This window comes from Corvus hawaiiensis, chromosome Z (genome assembly GCF_020740725.1).
Source record: "Corvus hawaiiensis isolate bCorHaw1 chromosome Z, bCorHaw1.pri.cur, whole genome shotgun sequence".
In the NCBI taxonomy this organism is placed as follows: Eukaryota; Metazoa; Chordata; class Aves; order Passeriformes; family Corvidae; genus Corvus; species Corvus hawaiiensis.
The window spans coordinates 76,688,931-76,713,981 of NC_063255.1; the positions used below are offsets into that span (position 1 = coordinate 76,688,931).

At 47.7% G+C, this 25,051-nt stretch overlaps 1 protein-coding gene and 1 long non-coding RNA gene across 2 annotated transcripts; both read right to left on the minus strand.

The window, feature by feature from the left end:
- Positions 1–13,402: 13,402 nt before the first annotated feature.
- Positions 13,403–14,505, minus strand: LOC125319366. Its single transcript, XR_007200686.1, has 3 exons — positions 14,471–14,505; positions 14,001–14,113; positions 13,403–13,622 (listed from the first exon to the last, which is right to left on the minus strand). It is a non-coding gene; the product is annotated as an uncharacterized LOC125319366 (long non-coding RNA).
- A 574-nt stretch (positions 14,506–15,079) lies between these two features.
- LOC125320297 (fibrous sheath CABYR-binding protein-like) lies at positions 15,080–19,287 on the minus strand. The gene is made up of 4 exons (XM_048292432.1): positions 18,267–19,287; positions 17,823–18,010; positions 16,201–16,321; positions 15,080–15,100 (listed from the first exon to the last, which is right to left on the minus strand). Exons 1-4 carry the CDS (start codon positions 19,285–19,287, stop codon positions 15,090–15,092), a joined length of 1,341 nt encoding a protein of 446 aa, XP_048148389.1. The 3' UTR covers positions 15,080–15,089.
- Between the last annotated feature and the right edge of the window lie 5,764 nt (positions 19,288–25,051).

Genomic DNA, 25,051 nt, shown 5'->3' on the forward strand with positions numbered 1-25,051 from the left:
CCAATCTTTTCATTTTAACCTAATCTGCTCTTTGAGACCAAAATATATATAAGCCTTCTGAACAAAAAAACCGTTTAATTTTCTGCATTTTAGATCACATCACATCTAAATTCCAAGTAAAACATGTCTGAGCTTCACTTTTCTCTTTCTGACTGCACCCTGCCCTATTCAAAGGCATCATGCAAACATCATTTAGTGCACCATTCTGGATGGTTTGTGGAGTTGCAGACTGGTGCGGGGAGTGCAACACATGTACACACATCAGTGCCAACTGTTCATGGCAACCTCAAACTCAAGCTTAACGTTTCCTTGTCCCAACAGTTGAGCAGCGACATAAATTCAGCTCCCATGAATCCAGAAATTGTTTAAACCAACATAAAATGTGTAATTAACAAATAGGCACCCTCATCATTGTTGTCAAGGATACCAGTATTTATGGTAAATGCCTTCCATAAGCAAGCCCTGACTCTGCTGTAATAGGAAATAATCAGAGACTGAGTTATGTTTCTGTAATTTGCCCCAGAAGCTTTTGTAATCATACCATCGACACAAGAGTACAGCTACTTTTGAGGTCCGTCTTGCTTTCAGTGCCCTCTGAGTTCTACCTAGCAGCCGAAGGAGAATGCTCTGTTACAAATGAAAACTGCTGTCTGAGAACAGCCCACTGATTGCTGGCAAACATTAAGGCTTCCATTCTTCATTGAAAAGGCAGCACTGGTGACCAATATTCTGCTCTGTGTGTCCTCAGAGCTGATCTGCTGGAAGTCTGACTGTCCAAGAGAAGCTTCCTTACTTGTCAACCAAATGTACCAATGTCCAACAGCTATCAGCAAAACTTCGTCCGAACTATGAAATATTGGGAATTCCCCAATGCTCTTTTTTGGGGAATTGACTGTAATTCTGACTGCAGCTGGGTCAGTTATACTGAATCCAGTGCAGCTGAACCGTAACAGACACCAAAAACCTGTGCAAGAGCATCTAAGTCCTAAAGTGGCCCCTGGATCCAGAGAGGAATTTCCCTGGAGTCTCAGAATGACTCACCATAGGTCAAAGGACGAGTCAAGCTGAAAGATGGGCGCTGCTGAGACGTGCCAACAGCCAGCAGTTACCAACAGGCGTAACAAAAGAGGAGGCTCTGTGTGCTTTTCCTGCACCCAGGTACTCGCTCCCATCTCTGCCCTGCATTGGATCTGCATCGGCGTGAGCACAGCTGGGCACTGAGGGAACTGAGAAACAGCCTGGGAAAGAGGATGGTGAAGGTGGCCCTCTGCTCCAAGGATACAACCACAGAGCAGCCCAGGGTGGGAGGGGCCTCAGAGGGTCCAACTTTTTGTGGGAAGGGGAGGGAGCGCCGGAGAGCTTGCCTGGAACCCTGTCCAGCTGCATCTTGGAAACCTCCAGCAAGGGGGACTCTGCCACACCCCTGGGAGGTTGTTCCAGCAAATGCTTGCTCCTACTGGTGCTTTCGCACGTTGACACAAAACCCCTCCCAGTGTTAGCTGTGCTGTTGCTCCTTGTCTTCCCCACGTGGCTCTTTGTGAGCAGAGATGCTCTGTCCCCTTTGTATCTCTGCTGAAAGTACTGGAAGAATGTGATGAACCTCGTGTTCTCCAGGGAGAACAGAGCCAGCTGCTCCAGTCTTCCCTCACGGCACAGGTTCTCCAGCCCTTTGATCACCTCTGTCCCTCCTTTGGACCCTCTCCAGTCTGTAAGAACAGCAGGGGGAGAACAGAGCCCTGCAAGGAGAACCATTGTCCAGTTTCAGTGGAAGCACAAACTTACCCTCAGTCAATGTGACCTTGGCTGTTGCTGGAACAGTTCAGGAGATGTTTGGAGGGAGCAGGAATGGAAATGGAAAAGGAATAATAAAAGTAAAAACAAAAATATCAAAAGGAAACGGAAATGGAAATTATCCCTAGTGATACTTTTCTACCGAGAATTTCTGGCAGTGGAGCACTGTTCCAGCAGGCACCAGAGAAACAGGAGCAATTATTTCTGCAATGAGAACTTTGCCTATTGTGCTAACTCTGTCCTCCACTGCTCAGGCTCCATTCAGGCTCAATGGCTCGTTTGTAAATCATCCAGTGTTCCTTCTTTCCGGAAGGGACTGATGACACAGTGTGTGGTTAGCAGTTTCCCTTGGACAAAGCAGGATATGCTTCTTCCTGACTGACCTGAGTGGGAAGGGACCTGCTCTAGAAATGCTTAATGCCAAAGGACCTCCAGCACTCTGCGTAGCTGCAAAGTTTGGACAATTGCTTACAAACTAATGACCTCTCTTCATCAGTGCTTCAACCTGAACATAATTTATGTTAGTTTTATAGGAACAATTTAAAGAGAAGAGCAGTTCTGTACTCTCAGCTTAATTGTTTTCTTACCAAAATGTCAGTGTCTTTGCCCACTTTTTAAAATAAAACACAGAAAGAAAGGGTTGTCTGTCCTCTCTACACACCGAATGTAGGTATTTCCCCTACCTGAGAAGTAAAAAATATTTACTTCTCTCTTCATAGATTTTGAGAAGTAAAATTGAAGTATTCATATGTCATAATTTGAGGGATCAACCTTGTTGGGACAAGAAAAGGATCCATGTTTGCCTGAAGGAAGAGAGCATGACCTAAATCTTTCACACATTTGCATGTCCTCAGCCATTTCACCTTTCACTGTGTTGGTCACAAGACCCCATGTCACTGTTTTGGAATGGATATTCTTGTTCAGAGCAGGGAGATAAGGCTGAATTATTGAAAAGTAATCATAAACCCAGCAATTAAAATGTACCTTCTACAAAACAATATATCCTTTCAAAAACTTTTTATTGTTATCTGAGCTAAACAGAAACAGTGCAATGAAAAGGGAAAAAAAAACCCCAACTCTAGAGTTTGCACACTATCCGGTAATTCTGTTGTGTAGTCGTTAGTAAGTTGATTACAGGAAGACCATAATTTTCACTGGCACCATTGAAACGGCACAGCACAAATTCTGTGAGACGCTTCAGAATCAGGTCATGGATGCCCTCCAGCAAGCACTGAGCTGGGTTTTGAATTCAATGATGCTGTAGATCTGATTTGTACCAGCTGAGCTTCCAGCTCATTGACTTTTGTAATCTAGTTGTGTCTGCCTCAACAGTCACAGAATCACAGGATCATTAAGGTTGGGAAAGACCTCCAAGACCATCGAGTCCAGCTTTCCAGGCCTACCATCAATTAGAGCAGTTGACACTAACATGACATGGATCCGCACTCTGCCCACCTTTTCCAGGTGTGTTCCTTGCACATGGACACATCTCCATTGAGGTGAGGTGAGCACAGAGTTCTTGATCAGCACTGACACGTGAGGCTGTGTAAACACAACCCCTGAGATCCCATGGAATTGGTGCGGCGCCGTTTCACATGCTTTGGGTCAGCCCTCCAGCCAACAAGTTCATAACACAGCGCGAGAGAAGCTGATCTTGGCTTTTGCTGGAGAATCCCCATGGAGGGGGAGTTGGGGTAAATGCCCCAGTTCAGGACATTGGTGACAGATGTGGTTTGAGGTGCAGCCACCAGTTCCTGGGCTTGCATTTCTCTGGAGGGCAGAACAAAGGGTCAGCCCTCATCCCATTTCAGTTTCAGGACACTGGGTGAGTTGCCTTCCCAGCGTCGTGTCTGATGAAAACCCGACGGTCACGTGGCATCCTTGGATCTGCTCCATGGAAGCAGCACATGGCAGAAGGCTGAGGCTCTTTCAGAGAACATTCCCAGTGCTGCTCTCAGCTCTTCCCAGAAAACGCCAGGAGAAACAAGTGCTGCTTGCAAGGTCAACAATAGCCAAGCTGTCCCCCAAACCCAGCCAGAGCCAGCTTCCTGGAGGTGAAGAGCTCCAAGTCCATGGCTATGTGCTGGCAGACAGATGAGAGAGAAACAAGCCCGGCCACTGACAGGGGAGAGAAAATGCCTGGCTTCTTACAAAAGGGCAGTGATACTGAGATGCAAGAGATAAAGGGAAATCTGGCCAATTTGTTCTTCAGATTCATGAACCATTCAGACATTCCCTTGACAGAGTCATGTTCTTTCACAGTATGAAAGGGCTGCACACTCAGCTGTGCTGTAAATAGGAGCAAAGTGCTTCTTGTCCATAAATTTGAGGTAACATAGAAATACATAAGACGGAAACCAGCACTTTTTGCGTATTTCTAGTGCCTCTGCCATCTGAACATCCAGTGTTCCCCATAGCACAGCCTACACATTTCCAGTTCCTGTAGGACATGATTTTCTGTTCATAATCACCAGAACAATGATGAGGGTGCCTATTTGTTAATTACACATTTTATGTTGGTTTAAACAATTTCTGGATTCATGGGAGCTGAATTTATGTCGCTGCTCAACTGTTGGGACAAGGAAACGTTAAGCTTGAGTTTGAGGTTGCCATGAACAGTTGGCACTGATGTGTGTACATGTGTTGCACTCCCCACACCAGTCTGCAACTCCACAAACCATCCAGAATGGTGCACTAAATGATGTTTGCATGATGCCTTTGAATAGGGCAGGGTGCAGTCAGAAACAGAGAAGTGAAGCTCAGACATGTTTTACTTGGAATTTAGATGTGATGTGATCTAAAATGCAGAAAATTAAACGGTTTTTTTGTTCAGAAGGCTTATATATATTTTGGTCTCAAAGAGCAGATTAGGTTAAAATGAAAAGATTGGTAAACATTGTTAATCAATGTTAAGAAGGTTTGGAAAATGTCTCCTATTTTGCAATAAATGGAGTGCAAGTCACATTTCAGCTCAAACAAGGGGAGTAGAAAATAATAGATATTCATTGACTTCATTTGGGAACGCATTCTATAATTATGGCATTGATTCAAAATTTAGTGCCAACCTCTTACTTCAGTATGCTCGTTACAAAACGTCTAAATCAAATAAATCACCATTAAACCCTTTAAATTCCTTACTCTCAAAAAGAAAAAGGAACTGCCTGGTAAAAATGCCATGCATTTGGCTTATGAGTGTGTGCAGGAGCTGTAATAACACACAGCGATGGTGTCACCCCTGGAGCACTTGTGCCGGTCACACAGCCCTGGGGTGAACTGGTGCTGAAGAGCCCTGGTAGAGCAGTGAGAACTGAGCACAGAAACACCCTCAGCACCTCCCTGTGCTGTGCTGGCCCTTCAAACGCTTTCCCAGGTCCCACAGCTCGCAGCCACAGCCTGGGGCTCCCAGGGAGCCATCAGTGTCCTGGCTCTCTTGCTGGGAGGTTTGTGATGGTATTGGTGGGAGTTTCCTCCTCTGCCTCGGGAAGGGGTACACACTGATGGTGGTAACCCCTTCCTAGCTGGCCTTGGGTCCACCTGAGTTTGTTTTTGCAGGTTTTCTCCTCAAAGTCTGCCCACAGGCTCCTTTTTGTCCTCTTGCTTCCCAGTTCTGCAGTTTTTCTGGGGATTTTGTTGTCTCCAGAACTGTCTGTACCCGATGAAGCTGAGGGACCCTGCGGTGACCTGTGCCCAGGCTGGCCTCTGTCCCTGTGCTGTCCCTGCGCTCTGCCCCAGCAGCGGTGCAGCCACGGGGCTTCACCCCCCCCAAAAATAACTCCTGGCACTGTGAGCTGAAGAGAAGCTGCACCAAAGCAGGACGTGCTCTCCTGCTTGTGAGACAGCTGCCCCAGGGCTGCAGTGGCCTGGGCTGGACAGAGCCCAGGGGAGCCTGGAGACACTGCAGTGTCTGGCCAAAGCAGAGATCATGTCCCTGGTAGCACCAGTGTCACATTTCCTGGCTCAGAACACAGAAGGTACAGCACAGTGACAGCACGAGGCTGAGGGGATGTGAGAGTCACCAGCCTGCTGCTGTGGGAGAACCTGCTTTTCCTGTGCAGTCGGAAGAGGTGTGGAGGATCCCGCAAGCCATCCTCAGAATGGGCTTTGCTGTGGCTTTTGCTTGTGCTGCTGCAGATTTTGGAGACAACTGCACATAAAAACATGCCAGAGAACCAGATTTGGGGCTGACGTGCTCTGCATTTCCAGCATGGCTCATTGGCAGGGTAAGGCGGCGTCAGTTGCCTCTGCATCAAGCTGTGATTCTATGAATACTTCAGAAAGAGAGGATTTTTTTTCAGGATGATTACACCTTCGTTCTTACTATGCTTTTTGTGACATTTACATCTCTATTTTGTAAAACTTCAGAAATCTTAATCAGCTTTGGCCCTTTGAAAAGTTACTAATATCAGCAAAAGTCATCCTATTTTGCATGCAAAAATACGTAATTTTTGACATTTGGGAACTGGAAGAAACTCTTTTGTGGAAGACACACAAAGAGGGCAGGTTGGTGCCCTGGAGCCTATGTGTGCTACTGTTGACTGAAAAATAGCTTTTGAAGTAGCACCCTATGGCCCTGGATGGCCAAACTGGAGGTCCAGGAGGCTAGACAGGTGTTTACTACAGAATCTTTGGCCTTTTGTGCCAAATAAAAATTACAAATTCTTAAAACTGTGTATTTATAAAAGAAAAGTATAAAGGAGAAGTGTTGTACTCTGTGCGTGTGTATGTGTGTGTCATACCTTGAACATATCACATTACAAGAACACACCCTCTGAACATCCATTCTTTTTTATGATCATTACCCATGAGGAAATGCCATGTAAAACTTAATTCTTTGTTCATAAGTACCTCACCTACTGACAACAATTAGAATTGCTTACAGGGCCTCAGTTGCAAATGCAAAACATTCAAAACTCGAACTAATTGGTTGTATTAGAAAACACACTTTGCTTTTTTCAAGAGGCTGATTGTGAGCCATTTTATGAGCTATTCATGAAAATATCCTGGGCTGTTTGCAGCAAGCACTGGGATTTTGTTAGAATAGAAGGGGGAGAGTGCACCACGAGTGGGGAAGTAATTCCCTTGCAAAGTATGTGCTTGGAGGCTACTTAGGTCAAAAGAATTTATTTGTTATTCCATGGGCTGAAGAACTGCCCATCATCTGCTTTATCAGGAAAAGAGCGTTGAGTCTTTGGCCCCCCTCAGAGTCATAAGTGACGGAAGCGGAAGGGATTTCCCCAGAAAAGAAAGGAGTGTTTTGAGGAGCATGGCAATACCTCTCTGCAGAACTGACCATTGGCCAAGAGAGGGTCCTGCTGTCCAGTGCCACAGCCCAAGGTGTCCCTGAGGATTTGCCACATGCTCTGTCTTCTCTGGTAGTGCTGCCACAGACCCTGAGCACAGCAGAAGGGATTCCAGGGATTTGTCAGCACGAGGAGGCAGAGCATGGGCTCCTACTGGTATTTCCACTCCAGGGGCAGCAATGACAAATTCTGCCGCTCTGGCTTCACAGCTGTTGTTGGTAGTGCTGTGAGAGCCTCTCAGCGAATGCAGAGAACACCTTCAAACAGCATCTGGCAGAGTTAATGAAGGGGTGGTAAATTACTTGGAAGGGGACAGATGATAAAAGCCTCTGTGTGTGAAAAGAAGAGACAATAGGAGTGAAGAGGGAAGGGGGAAGGGGAAACAGGAAAGGGGAAAGGAAAAAGGAAAAGAAAGAGGAAAGAGAAAGGGAAGGAAAAGGGAAAGGGAAAGGGAAAGGGAAAGGGAAAGAGGGAGAGAGGGAGAGAGGGAGTGGATAGAGTTCTGAAATTCTGATTTTATCTAAAGGACATTTTCTGACAACAGATATGTTTGCTACAATAAGTAGCCCTTTCCCACATGCTTTTGCTTTCTAGCTCTTGCTATTAACACTGTGAATTTTAAAAGAGATAGGAAAAAAATTAGTAAAAGTTTTCCTTCAAGACCAAATATCTGCCAAACACTGAGTGCTATGGTTAATGGCTTTTGAACATTCACAGGAACAATCAGAGCATTAAAGGAATTAAACAGAGCTCTTAGAATCCAGCATAAGTTGCACTGTTAAAGACATTAACTAGAGATTCACATTGTACTGTGTGTTTTTATAGTCTTGAAAACAGAGGCTTCATACCACTATTTCATGCACACGTAATAAGAGAAAATGACAGCCCATGCCTTTTTGACCTGATAAGTATTTGCTGCAGCAGCCACCTTTCTTGTCAGTAAAGATGTGTTCAAAGGCCTTTTTCTCCCCTTTTCTGCTGAAAACTGTTTCGTATCCAAAAAAGGATTAGTCCCATACGTAGCCTTTTCTTCTTGTCAAGGAATGAGCTCAAATCTCCAGGTAAATATAAAAGGATACAAGCTTTTAAGAAGTCTGTAAGTTACAGTGTTTATGAACCTGACTTGAATTCAGTTTTGATTTCTGAAGAATTTAAAATTTAGCTGAGAATAACACAGCCTCACCTTTCCTTAGTGATATGTGAAAGGCCAGAACAAGAAAAGAGAATCTGACTTACTCTGCTGGTGCTTGATGAAATCAACACGGACTGGGAAATTATTGTTATTAGGGAAAGAACAGTTTAAATGACATGGGGCTCTCTTGCCTTGGTGAACTCTTAGCCCTCTGTGACACACTTCACCTTTAGACTTCAGGCAGTTTGTTGTTTTCTTTTGCTCTGTCCGAAACACAGAGAGACCAATATTCTTGGTAAAAACAGGACTTCTACTTTCAATCCAAGCCAAAGGGAAGCTCTGCAGGGCTTCTTCCTAGATACAGGTAAAATACTCTGGTGATCTCATCACACCCTATTCTCAAACTTCTGGCACCAGATTCTACTCAGGAACACCAAGACTTCTTTGTAGTCTGAAAGAGGAAACAAATCAAACCTCAAGAGCTGGTCCTACATTTAAAACCTGTGCTCCTCCCACCAGAAACCTCTTTTCCTGTGATCTGCAATCCTCACTGTTTATTACAAGAAAATACTTCTTTTTGATTAGCTTTACATCAGTTCTATACGCTTTATGAGCTTTTATGCCTTTTTATCAAAATATGTTTAATACCACTGTCTGCTTATGACACCATTCCAGGAATCCCTTTTGACTCTTCTCTCCAGATTCCTGAAGAAGGTCACGTCACCCTGGGTTTTTTAAAAATTTAAAAATCACAGTTGTTCAGATCCTAGGCATGATGGGCAAGCACAACTTCCCTGCTGACACAGAGATTGAAGACAAACCCCTCTATTGTCACTGGAAAACAAAAGAAAGGAGAAAGTCTGTACCCATTGGAAATCTCTGTTTACCTGGAAGGACTCTGCCTCTCCCTTTCTCAGCAGCAGCTGGGCAGCCGGAGGCCAAGAAGGACAAGAGAGGGAGGGCTGGCTGACTTGTCTGACAATTTAACACCACTTGTAAACAAGAGCTGAGTCTGCTAATAACATCTCTGCAATGGCAAGTCCGCGCTGAGGATGAAGAGCTGGGCCACTTGGGCTTAGTTTGCATCAAATTAATGGCACGGTGGGTTTTCATCCTGCAGATGTGACCTCTGTGGCAACAGTCTCTTCATCCTTCAGGGAGGTTCATACCCACAGGGACAGTGTTGCTCTTGCCAGCAGACCCCAGGTTGTCCTCATGTCAAAAAATCCAGGCAAAAATTACTTCTTAGATGAACATTTTCCTTTTGCTCTCAAACCAAAGATTTAGATGTAATGGTATGCTGAAAACAAATTTGCGTCCCTGTTGTCTGTCAGGACAGGTGTAAAATCCTACCACATCCAGAGAGCGAGGCACTGATTCCACTTCCACTGTGGCGATGACTTGCAGGAGCAAGTAAAGGAAAGGAAATTCCGTGCTGGAAGAGTGAAGTTCTGTCACTCTAAATCAGTGTGATGCCTGGAGGGTTTTATACCAGGTTTGCACCTAAGCTGATGCTAAAGAAGTACATAAGGCCCAACACAAACCTAAGGTTTGCACAGCCGAGTTTAGGCTGACAGCTAAGGGAGCATAAATTAAATGGTCTTTCCAAGCCAAAAGGCTAATGAGAAATGTTGGTATTTCCGCTCTCCTTCATTGTTTACAGTATAGAAACATATTTTCTGAGATTTTGGAATTGCAGCTAAAAATCATGGCCAGGTTAAGTTATGTAAGCGGTTGTTGTGCGTTTATAATTGTGCAGGTCAATATCAGTGTAGCTGCTTCTGGTAATACAAAAAGCTCTTTCGAGACACGTCTTAAGAAAGAGAAACGGGTTTTTCCTTTTCATTCTTAACTGCAAAGCCTTCTCCAGGACGTACAGCAAACAGGTTATCTAGATTGTCTTTTCACAGCAACAGAACACTCCCCCTTTAATCTGCCTGGATTGCACAATTCTCGTCTGTATTAAGGAATTGCATTTAGTCTCTGCTGTAAGTACGTGATTTCTGTGCAAGAGGGTTGATGAAGGATAAACCCAAATTAACAAGAGCGGTATTTCTTAGGGCTACCATTACTCGTCACACACTTTGAACAAGCCATACCATCAAGCCCAAAGCTAATATGGCTCCTTGTTAAATATTTCTGATGGATTGCACGTCCTTGTGTGAAGAGGGAATTTGGACTTAAAGCCAGTATTTATGCATACATAAGCATTGTGCATGAACATTGCACGTTCAGAACGAAAACCAACTATCACCTGTCCAGGGTAAACACTGCAATAACACCAACACACTTCTGCCATCAGGTTCACAGGCAGCTTAACCAATTCTGTGCTTGCAAATAGCCTGTTCTGGCATCTGTTGTCGCTCGGAACCGGGGAAAGTCACACCTAGATACTGCAGGACCATGACAATCTCTCCAAATACAAAGCAGTCTCCGGGTGACACAAGTGACTACAGCAAGCTCCAATAACATAGCAGGGAACGCAGATTTGTTGTGTTCTCTTTGTCATGATGGTTTATAATTCACAGAGAAGGGCTTCAGTTGGAAGGGACCTTAAAGACACTCTAGATCCAGCCCTCTGCCATGGGCAGGGACACATTCCACTAGCCCAGGTGGCTCAGACCACATCCAAGCTTGGGCAAATACCCAAGGACACCTTTTCTGTTTTACAAGGTCAGATTTCCATGCTCCTATTCACAGATGGCTGCAGTCGCATGCAGAGGATTGCCGGCTTGGTCACTCTCATCTCCACAACCCAGCAATGGTCCTAGTTTGGATGGCTCTCACTGCTCCCAAGACCCCAGGGAGCAGCTACTGCCTTTGCTCCTTCCGCTTTCCTTTCCAGGATCAGTGATTTACCGCTGCTTCCTCCACGTCTGAGACAACTGGAAGAGATAAGGGACTGTGGATGCAGCTTCTGACAGAGAGCTGATAACACTCCGCTGCGTATTTTCTTCTCCTGCCACTACGCTGTCAGGCTGCCTACACAAAGTTGCTCCTGCTTGGAAAGGGGCTGGTGTGAGCAGCAGGACTTGATGCTGGCTGGAACATTTCCAAGACCTGGACAAAAGCAGCGTTCTGTGGAAGGCCACCAGCTGCCCTTTGCCAGCAGCACAAGGTGTGAAGGCCCCTTTGAAGGCCATCCCTGCACAAGGACAGCCTGGCCTTCCAGTACCTCCGCCAGTCCCCAGAACACCTTTCAGCCTTTGGGGCTGGCCCTGTCCCTCGCTCTGGAGAAGCAGCTTGCTGTTAGAGCTCCCATATCCACAGTTGCTGGCTGGATTACCATGTTTTACCACAGACAGCCCTTCAGACAACAGTACACAGAGGCTCCATCTGCAATAAAAGGGGATTTTTTCCCAACTTTTCCCTTGGACCAGCAGTGTGCAGCAAGCACACCTGGGCCTCATTCAAGTCTCTGTGGGGGCCGGTAGTCAGCTCCTGTTGGGAATTCAAAGCTTTTACTCTACTTTCCACAGCAAATCGTGAAGCAAACTCAGCTGCACCAAACCCCCAATTTCACTTTAAAAATTACAATTTTCTTTTTCCTCTACTCAAGCCATGAAGAAAACAAACTTTACTTGAGTGAGCTGGAGGCACAGCGTCCTCCCAGATCCTTCATGAGCAGAAAAATACTCCAGGGGAAGAAGCCAGAGTTTCCTGATACTTCGGAAGCTTTGCAAAACCTTCCCACCTGTGGTGGTACTGCACCCTCCTGAATTCCTGGAGCTCTCACTCACCTCAGGTAGAGTTTGGACAGGAAGGGGCAGGAGGAGGGAAGACTTTGCAAACACTGTCACGAGGCCAGGGCTGTTTTCATTTATGGTGACACGTTGTAGGACGTAATCTTTTAATTAATGTGAGTGAGGGAGGTGCTGAAGGGCAAAAATTCTCAGTAACGAGGACATCTTCCACTTGCACAGCAAGGTAAATGAAGGGGAAAGTGCAATCCTATCTTTCATGGAAGGAATTTGATACACTTTCTTGTTGCCTAGACAGCGGTGATTTAGGGCATCTAATCAGGCTCCCACAGTATCATCCCATCTGTTTGGCCACATTTTCTTTCTTGTGCTCATTGTGCACGATTTCTGCTCGCCGGGTGGCTCCTGGCTGCAGTTCTACGCTCAGGGGAGTCCCGTTTTCTCAGCAGGCCTCTGCAGCGAGTCTGTAGCCAACGTGTGGCTCTGCTGCCATGCCAAAGGTGCCGTTCCCTTGCCCAGCCTGGCTGCAGCTGGGGGATCTGCTGGGCACGGCTGGGGATTTTCACGGCCAAAAGCCTCCAGGCGTCCTCACGTCGACATCTGCCCATTGCTTTGGAGAGCACAAATGGCAGAACACTCATCTCAGCTGACAAATGTCATTTATTGCAGATTGCTACACCTGCGCTGACAATATAGAACTCTACAGATCTAACTTCAAGTTAAAAAAAGTTCTTTATTAGATTTCTACAACAATGCAAGGTAAAAATATACAAATACCAACTTCCGTTAACAAGAATTAATTTATTGGCAACCTCTACAGCAACTCACTATACACAAAGATCAATTGAAGGTTAACAACTTAATTTATTGCATACTACTACAAGCGTACAGCCCATATATCAGTAGAAAAATATCAATATCCCTCTCTAATTAGCCCTATGCCAATAACTCAATAAACAGCATATTTAATAATTCAATAAACACATATTTAAATAGAAAATTCAATATTTAATAACTCAATAAACACATATTGAAATAGAAAAAAGACATTTATAACCACCACAATATACAGATAGAAATATAGATTAAATATTAGATATTACATACTATATATAAAAACAGATACATACAACAAACCTATCTATAGGCAACCCTACCAATCTACATATCCATACAACTAAATCAATACAAATATATAGCTGTACATCTCAACACATATGTAAATATAGTTACACCTAGAAATAGATCAATATACATAGAAAAATATAAAAATAGACATATATACCTAACCAAATACTACTATACCTATTTAAGTAGCCATATACCTATAACTACATCAATAGAAATAGATACCTAGAAAACAGTATACATAGGAAACAGAACTTAACACAGATATAACGACATACATATATACTTAGATAGATATATACACATATATATAATTACAAACATATATGTATATATATACATACCATACACCCATAAATATAACAACATACATATACAAATATGCCTATACAAATAGCAACCTACATATAAATATCCATGTAATGGTCACTATCTTATGAGCAAGTCCATACATCTTTAAACAGAGATACAAGAAGAGGGATTCCAGCCGCCCCATCATCAAAGCCTCTCCCTCGGTCTCTTCCTCCCGTGCAGAGCAGCTCTCCTGGACGGGGACAGCAGATGGGACACCTGGCAAGCAAAGGGAACACCGAGTCAGGATCGGGACGTTTCCCTTGGCAGCACCTGCGCTTCCATCGGGGAAGAGAAATCTCAGAGCCTCCCCAGGAGGGTTAGAAAGAAAAAGCAGGCCCAGCGGGCCAGGCTGCGGCGAGCGCAGCCCCGGCCGGACCGTCCCGCAGCCCCCGGCAGCGCGGCACAGCCGGCACCGCTGCCGGGCCCTGCCGGCACAGCTGCCTTGCCCAAGGACAGCCCCTGTGCCGCCCGGGGCAGCCGCGCTGAGCGGCCCCAGCACGGGCAGGGCCCGCTCCTGCCCAGCCGGCCAGTGCCCGCGGCCAAAGCCCACGCCAGCCTCACGCCCACCCTGCCTCAGCGGCCCTGGGGCCTCACCCAGGGTCTCGGGCGGCAGCAGCAGGTCCCCGTTCGCTGCTCTCGCTGTGGCCTTCAGCTTCTCCCTGCTGGTTCTCGTCACTCTTCCGCTCTTCTCAAGGTCTTCAGGGCAGCTGTGGCAAAAGTGGAGGCTCTGGAATTGGTTCCAAGGCCTGGCAGAGCTGCAGTCCCAGACCCCTCCGTGCACCCTGCTGGCCCCCTCCATGCCCTCAGCCCTGCCATGCCCTTGGAAAACGCACAGCCGCCTTCAGTTTCTTCAGACCCCCACAGTCCTCTCACGCCCCTCAGTCCCCTCAGATCCATCCTGTCCCCTTAGACCTGCCAACCCCCTCAGCTTGTGCCACTTCCCTGTTACCTCAGTGCCGCTTCGCCCTCTGCTCCCCCAAACCCCCCAGTCCCACCAGCACCTCAAGGTCACCGTCCCTTCAGTGTCACTGCCTCCTCAGCGTCCTCAGCCCCCTCTGTCTCACCGTCCTCCAGCAGCTCCTCAGGGCACAGGGCCTGCAGGGACACCACAGACCGCTCCAGGGACACCGAGGCTGCAGCTGCTGCTCCGCCCGGCCCGGCCGCCAGCTTGGAGCCAGCACAGGAGGAGGGGACAGAGGGGGCACAGGGCGAAAAACAAGAGATTAAAAAGGTGGCTGAGGGCAGAAGGAGCTTAGAATCCAGCCTAGGCCTATATAAACATCAATCTATGTATCTAAACACCCAAATATCTCTAACTATATAACTATGTACATTTATAAATACAACTTATATATATATAAATTTTTCTCTACACATATATAACTATAACTGCAAATCTATAACTGTAACTGCCTATGTATAAATATAATTATATCATATGTATAACTATATAAATTTACACAGATCTATAAATACATGCACCTATAAACACAACTGTATAAATCTATAAATACTATATGTAACTAATAAGTAGAGTATAAATACTATAAATAACTATATAGATATATAACTATAGACATCTATAAATCTAGCTACAAACAGAGGGATTCCACATGCCCGATGGTCACAGGCTCTCCCTCGGTCCCTTCCTCCCACGCAAGGCAGCCCTCCTGGAGAGGTAGATCAGATGGAATCTGGGAAGCAAAAGGAACACTGAGTCAATATAGGCCTTCAGGCATCTCTCCTTTTGGAAGTAACTGCCTTTCTATCAAAGACTGTAAAAGGTGACCTGAAAGGCAGACTCTCACTTGGGAGTTTGAAGGCTGCTCTTTAGAGAACAGGGAGCATTCCAAGTTTGCAAAACCTCCAAAGGTTTGAAGTATCCCGATAGAGTCTCAGCACCCGCAGTGCAAATGGCACCAACGAGAGCCTGAAGCTCAGACAGTCCCAGCTTCTTCCCACACAGAAGCCCAGCCTTGTTCTCCCTCTGTGCTGACAGAGACACCTCAGTCCTCACTGAAACGGCTGAAGCTGAAGGGTGCTGTGAGCTGGGTTATGAACCAGCTCCATTACCTGGGACCTACAAACTGCCCTCTGCAGTGAGCAACAGCGGCTTCAACTCGACCATCAGCTCTGGCAGGAAGAGCTGGGAGGGAAAGAGCTCCCCATGAGGCCTGCAGGCTGCACCAGCCTTGCTCAAGAATGCAGATCCAAGGTGCTCTCTCTCTCCTGTTAGTTCTCGCTAATTTGGGGTAAGTTAAGTTTTTCCTTTCCAAATCATAAATCCTTGTGGTTTATGATTTGTTTGGCCTCTGAGCTTCTGCTGCTTGTATTTTTAACGTGGCTCACTAGGGCTACCAGCAGATTGGTCCTACATTGATTTAATGTGCTGAGACAAAAAGCTCAGACTTCTACATTGACTTTTTGCTGGGGTTTTGCTCTCTTGCTTCAAGAGTCACTCAGTGCTGCCTCCAGAGCACTGTCACCCTGCAGCAAACTCATCCACGGACTTCAGCTCAAAATTGGGACACCCGGGTTGGTGACACAACTCCCACAGGGTCAGGGTTATTCACGGCTCTCTGGCCACAGCACAGCACTCGGTGTCAGTGCCTCTGGAGAAGCGTGGAGGGCAGGGCTCGGGGAGGCTGTGCCAGGGCAGGAATTGAACGAAAGGCACCAGGGAGCACCAACCCTGCAGACAGGAACTCAACTCTTCTCATCTCCCTTCCTGCCAGAGGCAGGCTCAGAGCAGCCGCCTCAGAGCTCCCTAAAGCAGTGTGGGCTCTCTCCTTACCAGGCTCCTCGGGCTCTGGGGAACTGTTCCTGCAGCTCTCGGTGCCAGGTGAAGCTCCCTCTGCTGCAGCCCTGTTCCCAGCCTCCCCTCCTGAAGACTCAGGGGCAACACTAAGATTGACCTGAAAAGAAAACCAGAAAGAAAGAAACCCAAAGATCACTTACTGTTTTCTGCAGGGACACAGTAGATCAGAGCCTGCCACATTTTCTTCTCTTGAAGAAGAAAATGCTCTTGAAAACTGCTGTGTCTGAGTTTACAGAAGACAGAACTTCATCACACTTGGCAATGAGATATTGGGGATCCCAAAAAATCCCACACTCCACCTTGACTCTGCCCTTCCTGGCTAATATATCTGCAGCAGGCAGTGGGTCTGCATATTAAACAAAACAGAGAAATTCTTTGGCAAAGTTGTATAATAATACGCAAAAAGGCCAGTGCCAACACAGGAACTGAACACTCCAGGCAAGGCTGGGAAGAGGCAAGGGTTAAGAGGAAGGGGATTCCTAAGTCAAAGAGGGAATCTGGCAAACACAAGGACTCATGGTCCCTGACTGAACTGCTCTTCCACACAGAAGCAGCCCCTGGGCTTCAAGGAGTCCTTAACCCTTTCATGTCCAGCATCATCATTGTCCTGCTCACCAATCACACAAGTCATGGGGCCTCAAAACCAACACTTCTGCCCCCTAAAAGCTCCACTGCTCACACACTTTCATCCCTTGTTCCTAACAAAGTCTGCACCCCAAAGGCCTTCAACAGTGGAGAAGACTGACTTCTCAAACACAGTCCAAAAGCTGCCAAAGCTGACAAAGTTGACACTGAACACATGCAGTGGGCACTAAGGAAGGAGTCCTGCCAGCTCCTGGCACAGGGATGTGCCCCTCCCTCCACAGCCCTGAGCAGAACAGCAGAACAGTCACATCCAGCTGCAGCTTTGCAGGGACTGCATGGGAGCACACATCTCTTCCCACAGAGATGCCCAAGAGGAAGGTGCCTGAGCTCTGGAACACGGAGAGCAAGACTGGCAAGTTTGCCCAGCTGAGGATTTGCCAGATAGAAACTGGAATGGAGGCACCAGGCTACTGAGAGGACAAGAAAGCTGCAGCTCCAGCCCATCCCCAAGCACGGCTCTGGCAGCGCCTGCACGCTCGGCTCGGCACAGCTCACACAGCAGCAGCAGCAGCAGCTGCAGCCCAGCCCTTGCTTTGCCTTGGCCTTCCCACCCAAAACAGGCAGAGCCCACGTCTGCTGCTCTAACAGAGGCACCTCTCGCATGCCCCTCCCTGCAGGGGACACTTTGCCTTCAGTGGCAATTCTCCCCACACTCTTCTCTTCTTTCCCATCACACAGAGCCTCTTAGAACCTACAGAGCATCACCACAAAGGCCCCTGCACCAGGGATTCTTCCCAGCAAAAGGAGCACCCAAACCTGGCCACCACAGGCTCACGCCTCTCATCCTCACTAAGGGGGGGAAACTTTCTCATTCCTCTTCTTTCAGAAGTCTTGCTTGAACAACAAGAATTCCATCACTAAATAATCATGAAATCAATTCAACTAAAGAAACCTTTGCAGCAACGTTCAAAAGCTCTCCGCCCAGCCCCTTCATACCCACCCAATGGAGTTACCTGAGCAAAGGGAGACCTTTCAGCCATGGATCTCCTGATCTCCCGAATCATTTGCTCGACCTGAAGGCCCAGATCCACTGAAGGCAATTCCTCTTGCCCAGGTGCATTTTGTGACCCGCTGGAGGCCGTCGATGCTGCACAAGCAGCGCTGCCAGGTGGAGCACTGGAGGCTGAACTGCCCGGTGTGCCTGCAGGAATCCAAACACATTGGTCAGGCTCCAGAATGTGGCTTTGGGACACAGAGCTCGATTGCTGCCTTGCAGCAAACATCACAGGAAGCACACAGGAAAACCAGACAGAGACTCTTTTGGTTTTCCAGGTCCCCCTCCCTTGTAGGTTTGACAATTTCTATCCGAGAATGACAGAGCGTTGTGGGGAAATACTTCAAACGGTCACTTTTCATGACCTTTGGGAAAAGCAAGGGCAGTAGAACACTTTTCCTACCTGATGGCTTGCGGGCTGGGGACTGCTGCTCCGTTTGGAGCTGCTGGAAGCTGCCCGGCGGGATCCTGAGCAGCTCCCGCGCGGCCGGAGGCGGCCGCTCCGTGTGGGGCTGCTGGAAAGCCCAGGGCGGCAGCCCGGCCGGCGGCGGCTGCAGCCCGTACAGCTCCTGGAGGCGGCTCAGCCCCTCCCGCCTGACCGGCAGCAGCGGCTCCCCGTAGAGCCCGAGGAGCTCGCAGGGCGGGATCCTGGGCACCTCCCGCTCGGCAGGCAGCGGCCGCTCCCCGTACAGCTCCTGGAAGCGGCTGGGCCCGTCCCGCCGGGCCGGCTGCGGCCGGTCCCTGTGGAGGAGGTGGAAGCCACAGGGCGGGCGCCGGGCCAGGAGCGGCCGCTCTCTGGGGGGCTGCTGGAAGCGGCTGGGCCGCCGGCTGCGCAGCTCCCGCCCGTCCGGCAGCGTCCGCTCCCTGTGCAGGGGCAAGAAGCCGCTGGGCGGCCGCCCTGCCGGCAGCGGCGGCCGCTCCCGAGGCAGCGGCTGGAACCGCCCGCGCCCCTCCGGCCCCGCCGGCCGCGGCCGCTGCCGGGGGCGCTGCTGGGAGCCGCAGGGCGAGCGCCTGCGCCGCTCCGGCCCGGGCGCCAGGCGGTGCTTGCTGGCCGTGCTCCGGCGCCTGATGCGCAGCAGGAGGTGGGGGCGGTCGCGGCGAAACCAGGGGTTGCTGTAGTGGAGCCAGGCCCCGGCATCGCCCGGCACAGCCGCGCCAGCCCGGCCCGGCACCTTGTAGAAGCCGTAGCGGTTCAGCTGCCGCACGATGCTGCGGAACTGCGTGGCTCTGAAGGTGCGCGGGGCCGGCCCCTGGACGCCGGGCGGGCTGAGCAGCTCCTGCTCAAAGAGGGCGCGGTCGATGAGCAGCCCCCGGCTCTGGGTGTCCCAGCGCACGGAGCGGACGCGGGGGCTGTTCGCCAGGCGCCACAGCTTGGCGGGGAAGGTGCTGGCATCGAGCCCGGCGGGCAGCGGCAGCTCGGCCATCGCGCCTGTCGCCCACTGGCGCCGCAACGGCCGCAGCGCAACGGCCGCAGCTGCAGCGGCGGCGCGCGGCCTGAGGGGGGCGCTGCGCTCGGCCCCGCGCGGGAACGAGCGGCACAAAGCCGGGGCTGCGGGCACAGCGCGGGCGGGGCGGCTCCCGGGGCGCTGCCCGGGCACGGCACGGACCGGCACGGGGCAAACCCTTGCTTTCTTTGCCTGGAATCGGCCTTCTGCCTTTGCTTCGCAGCACGACCCCAAACCACCAAGGCAAGCGCAGCAAATTTCAGAAAGGGTCCAAACTGAGGAATCCCATGGGAAACTGTTCCTATGTGTCAAGTGACAGCCGCATCTCTCTGTGTTCTGCATGGCTGAAGGGAGGGAGGAAAAAGATCTTCGACTGAGTAGCTTCACTCTTTTGCTTGGGGTTGCTAACAGAGTTCCCTACTTCAAAGCGGACTGGTCCAACAAGACCAGGGGAAATGATGGAAAGGAGACACTTGAGGACTTGCTTTTTGCCTCTTTTCCAGCTAACTGGCTGGTTCTGTCTCACTGTCTCTGCCTGTCTTGGGCACATTTGGCCCAGTTCTCATCTTCTGGAGTCAGAAGCAGCAACAGGAAGGGGCAGCAATTTTGTCAGCGTTGCCATCAAAGCTTAAGTCCCGCACCGTGGATGGATGTTGCCATCCCCAAGGGATTAATGACCTAGAGTTGTAGTGAACTCACGCTGGTGTCTCTCCGAGAGATTTTGCCTTTTTCTTTCCTCAGGAATCATTTCTTCTCTTCTTTTTTTTCCCCAGTCTGGGGAGAGTTCCAATGCAAAATCCCTCCTGCAGCCAAGTCTTTTCAATGGAGACTAACCAAGGTGATCTTCCAATCCTCTGTGCTTAGTGTCACTTGTTATTTTAAATTCTCTCTGGAACTGGAAACATTTTTCTGTTCGTAGCAGGAAAAAATAGACCTAATTCTTCCATCTCTTTAATTCATGCCCTTTTTTTTTTTTTTTATGTCTCTACATCATTTTACCCTGCGGGCTCATGTTTGGTGCTGTGGCATAAGCTCATCCCACACACAGAGGGGATGTTCTCCTTACATCCAGCCTGTCTTGAGTTCCAGCTAACACTGCCTTCTCTTGCCCTCCTTCCAGGTCCCTTTGTGAGGAGCCCTGCCCTGTCACTTCAGTCCCTGGCCTATGGGTGACCCAAGGATTGTTGGTCTCACCACATTGTGGAATAGTCTTTTGCACGGAGTGGTTTAGAGATGCCCTGTCATCTCTTCCTCTGTGTGCTGGCTTTCTCAGAAAAATTGAAACCCACTACCTAGAAAATCTCTTCCCGATTCATCTTCAACAGCTTAAAACAGTACCTGAATTACGAATGATCCACCTCGGTGGGATGGGGTTTGTCTTTCTTTAAGCGCAGTGTAACAACTCCTGTAAAACTTATCCCAGCGACCGAATTGCAACACCATTTCTAAGGAATAGGCAAAAAGGAGAAGACAGGAGTTCAGAAAAGAAGGGACATCTTTCCCCATGTTTCATTTGTCTATGCACTGCTTCATGCAGAAAAGCCTCTTTTTGAAGATCTCCTCTGTAATCTCTGTGGCTTCTGAGAAACGCACGGACACTGGACCTGTGCCCTACTAGAGATGAGGAAGCAGGTGGCTGAAAAGCGGATTGTGCATTGGAATGTTTAGTCACCCCTGTAGTATGGTTATGGTTGCGTTGACTTTTCCATAGTACTCCGTGGCTAAGAATGAGAAGTTACCCTTAGCTGTGTTTTAAGGATACTGAAACTTGAAAAGAAGTGGGCTTATCTTGTGTCTGGCAGCATGACTCATTCCCAATTTTCTACCCTACCGGTAGAATTTAATGTCAGTTACCAACACCACAAGGCAAATAATGGATATTATATTTCAGTGTTTGGGCCAAAAATTGGTTTAATAATTAACAACAGAAAAGGTTGTTAATTTTTAGGAAAGAAAAATCCTTAAAACTGTGGTATGTGGTTTTAGATTAAGATTTTTCTCTTAAAATTAATCCTTTCCCCTTTAGAAGTAATTGGTAGAGAACATCACTCAGTGTACAGGCCTGATGACTTAAAGTATTATTGCTGTTGCATATCTTTCCTTTTTCCCTACCTGGCACTGTAGCTTTTGAATCACAGTTTTTACCACTTTGAAAATGCAGTTTTAATGTTTTCCCTACTGGTGACTACTTACCAGTTCCAAGTAAAAGAGCAGTCAGTTCTGAAAGCGAAATATGCCTTACGTAAATCTGTTTTTTCACTGGTCTCCTGGTATTACGTGCAACAGGGGCAACGTTCAAACAGTCTAAACTGACTTATTTTTGAGAAGCTGTTAGAAATGATAAATATTTTCAGTATATCTGCAATACATTAGTGTGTGTTTCAGGTGAAACTGTCCTTTGTGCTCTTCTGCTAGCATGTAGGATCTCCTTGCAGCGTAGGAAGACACAATGTTCACTTTCGGATTGGCACACAGCTGTGTCACTGCCTTCACCTTTCCATCTCAGATGCTCAGAGAGTTTTTCCTCCAACACCTGCGACAGCAATGTCCCTTAAGGTGATGCAGACATGGTGGGCATGCAGCAGCCAAGCCGTTGCTGATCTTCTGGGAACTAACTGCTGGTGCTGAACCCATCCTTTGCTGTTTACTTCTATACTGTACTTGTGGCAAAGGCTGTTCCTGCCAGTGTTGTAGGTTACTTGGTCTAACCACAGCACCATGAAGAGTAGAAGCTGAAGAAATAAACGTACATTTTTCTGACCAATTTACCTGGAGTCTGTATTTGGACTTACATTGCTGATAAAAGTGAGAACTTCCTGGGAAACAAGTAATAAGTCAGTGAATTTAGCATGTATTTCTTAGGTTCCTTGGCTACAGAATGGGGAAGAGAATCTTCATGCCTTTCTTCCTCCTTACAGATGTGGTTTTAACCCAGTATGCGAACACGTAGACCCCAAGTTTTACATAACTAACAGTATTTGCATGGGAGGTAGAATCCCATCAGGCAAAGTGAATCTTACTGCAACAGCAGGTACGGAGCATCCACGCTTTTGAGTCCAGTGAATTCAAAACCCAGGTTTTGAAACCTGCTCACCAACACTGAGGGGGCCACCTTAGTCCCTGGACTTTAGAGGGTAAGAAGAGAGAAGAACATGAAGTCTTTTGTACAAAAAGCCAGAACCACAAAGCAAGAAGTCATGGTAACTGCCCTGAAACTGCACCTTAGTTTTGGGATGAACTTGGTCTGAAATGGTTCTTTGCTGAACTTCACAAGCAGCTTCTGCCTCTTTGTGTTTGCTCACTTGGGTTTGTTTGTCTGCAAACAGCATCTATCTCCGGTTGTTCTAGTGCTGCTCCCCCCCGACTAAAATCTCTCTGCACATTCTGCAGCCTCCACTGAATATCTGCATGAACTGTTTTGTGTGATGTGTGCACAAGTCTTGTCAAACCTGAAGCTGTGATGGCCTGGTTTGGGTAACCCTGTCTCCTGGACATGCTGCTCAGGTGTGCCAGGATGGTTATCCTCCCTCAAGTGAGCTGAGCTAGTGGAAGCGCTCCGGGGACGTTTAAGAGCGCAGGTACCTCAGGAGGAAGAAATTCTCATCGTCTGTGCCCATTCAGGCTGGCTGTGAGTGTGCCGAGGGGAAATGGCATTTGTTACCTGAGTAGCTCCAGGAGGACTAAAGGTCATGCTGAAATACTCCGGGGAGGACTGTGGCAAAGGAACAAAACTGGGATTAAGGGGAGTTTTCAGTAATAATTGCATCTCGTTCTGGCTGCTGTCACAGGTAGTTGAGTCACTGGCTAAGGTAGCTCAGAAGTGATTTTGGAATACTGCTGTTGGACTTTACATGGTATGGACTCTTCCTCATCCAGATGTGTGGCTGTGAGCCTGTGTGTTTATCAGTGACACACAAGCTGAGAGAGGCAGACAAATTCTGCAGAGCTCTTGGGGTTCAGGTGCCCTCCTGCATCCTTCTGCTTGCTGGAAAAGCTTCTTGCCAAGCAATGGAAGAAATATCTCCCTCTTCTTGTCCAGGAGTATCATCTCAGCGACCTGCATCTTGCAGCTCATGTCAAGGGAAGTACTGGGGACCTGGACATCTCGTGGACTCAAAACTCACCTCATATGTTTGCTGTGTCCTTCAGTAAAGGATGTCTTCTTACCAGAAGAACTTGAAGACATTTGAGACCTAAGCCAAAGTAAAAGAAAAGAAAGAAATTAAAGCATCTGTTGTCAGCATTTAGGATCAAGAAAATGCAAATATTTGCAAAAGGCTCAAGTGAAGAAATGAAGAGACAAAGTAGGGTTTGCTCTATTAAAGCTAGGGATATAAGTCTGCCTGCTTATGCACCCAACTGCTTTCCAGGTATGCACCTGCCAGGGATTTTACCTTTCTGTATGCTGTAGGTCTCAGGCTAAAAGCATCAACAGGCAAACCCAACCAGACCAAAGTAACCAACCAACCAAAAAAACTCCACAAAAATCCCCAACCCAAAACTAAACTGAACTAAACTAAACTAACAAACCCCCCACCCCCCGCCCCAAACACCAATCCCCCACCAAACCAAATAAAAAGTAGGTGGAGAAACTTGTTCCCATAATGTCACTCCTTTGACACAAGACAGTTTAGACCTACTCTTTTGGAATGTAAAAGAAAACCATACATTCTAGGTAGCAAGATTCAATTTTCACTGGATAAATAAGAAGGACATTTTAGTGTTGGGAGAATTTGACCCTTACTCTTCAGCAAAAAATGGGTACCTTACTTTCCTGGAAACATCACTTCTGTTTATGGTATTGCAGTCACTCCTGACTCGGTCAAGTAACAGCTCCTTGTCTGCCGACGAATACAGCCACGATTCTCAGGTATTTCGGTGTGTGGAGATAAGCAGCAGGTGAAAAGGAGCACAAGCCATCTCCTCTGAGCTCCTGCTGTTTATGGGAACAGATGCGGGCCTCGGGGATGTTTGCTAAAACACTGCACTCCAGCAATCAAACTCCACACATTCAGAGTGCTGAGTGCTGAGGCACACTCAGCACTCCCTGGCACCAGCTGAGGACTGTGTGCTTCTGTGAAGCCAACACACAGAATTACCCCTGTTAAGGTCAAAGCAGTGGCATTGTTTAAGAATTAGACAAATTTATCGGACAACATTATTTTGATGACAGAATGTAAATTTATTTTTTGCAGACAGCACAGCAGATGATGGAAATTGCAATCAAATATGTCTGTAGTAGGCAAACTAGAATGCAAGGCTGATGGTTTCATTCTGAGATTTAGATCTTAACTGTGTTTGTGCTGGACAAACAATAGGATATACTATGACAAGGAGAAAGAGGTGAAAATGCTTTGAGAAAGGAGGAGCATGAGCCATCTTAGCATGAAAAGCAGGGGTCTGTGCTTGCTGGGCTCTCACACAGGCCCAGCTTTCTGCCCCATGGCCAGTCTGATTCTAGTTATGAACTCCGTGGAGAGCAATAACTGTCCTGACTGAAGCAGTGGAAAGGGGAATGTGCTTGCTTGGGTAAATTGATGGTTTTCTAGTAAATCTTTGTCTGACCGTGAAAGAATAAGGGAAGAGACAAAAATTTCATAACACCATTTGAAAGAGCTGGGAAAAAGGAACGGTGGAGTTGTTCTCTTCCTCTGGTCTGAAATCAACAATAGTTTTCAAAGTCTGATGCCCAAAAACTGGGCAAGAAAGCAGTACTCCGTAGTATGAGGCCTATAGAGCAGGT

Coding starts and splice junctions, on each gene's coding strand:
- LOC125320297 (XM_048292432.1), bottom strand. CDS start 19,287: ATGGCCGAGCTGCCGCTGCCCGCCGGGCTCGATGCCAGCACCTTCCCC. Junction 18,011..18,266: donor CCCAGCCCGCAAGCCATCAG/GTAGGAAAAGTG, acceptor GGATTCCTGCAG/GCACACCGGGCAGTTCAGCC. Junction 16,322..17,822: donor AAAGGTCTCCCTTTGCTCAG/GTAACTCCATTG, acceptor TTTTCTTTTCAG/GTCAATCTTAGTGTTGCCCC.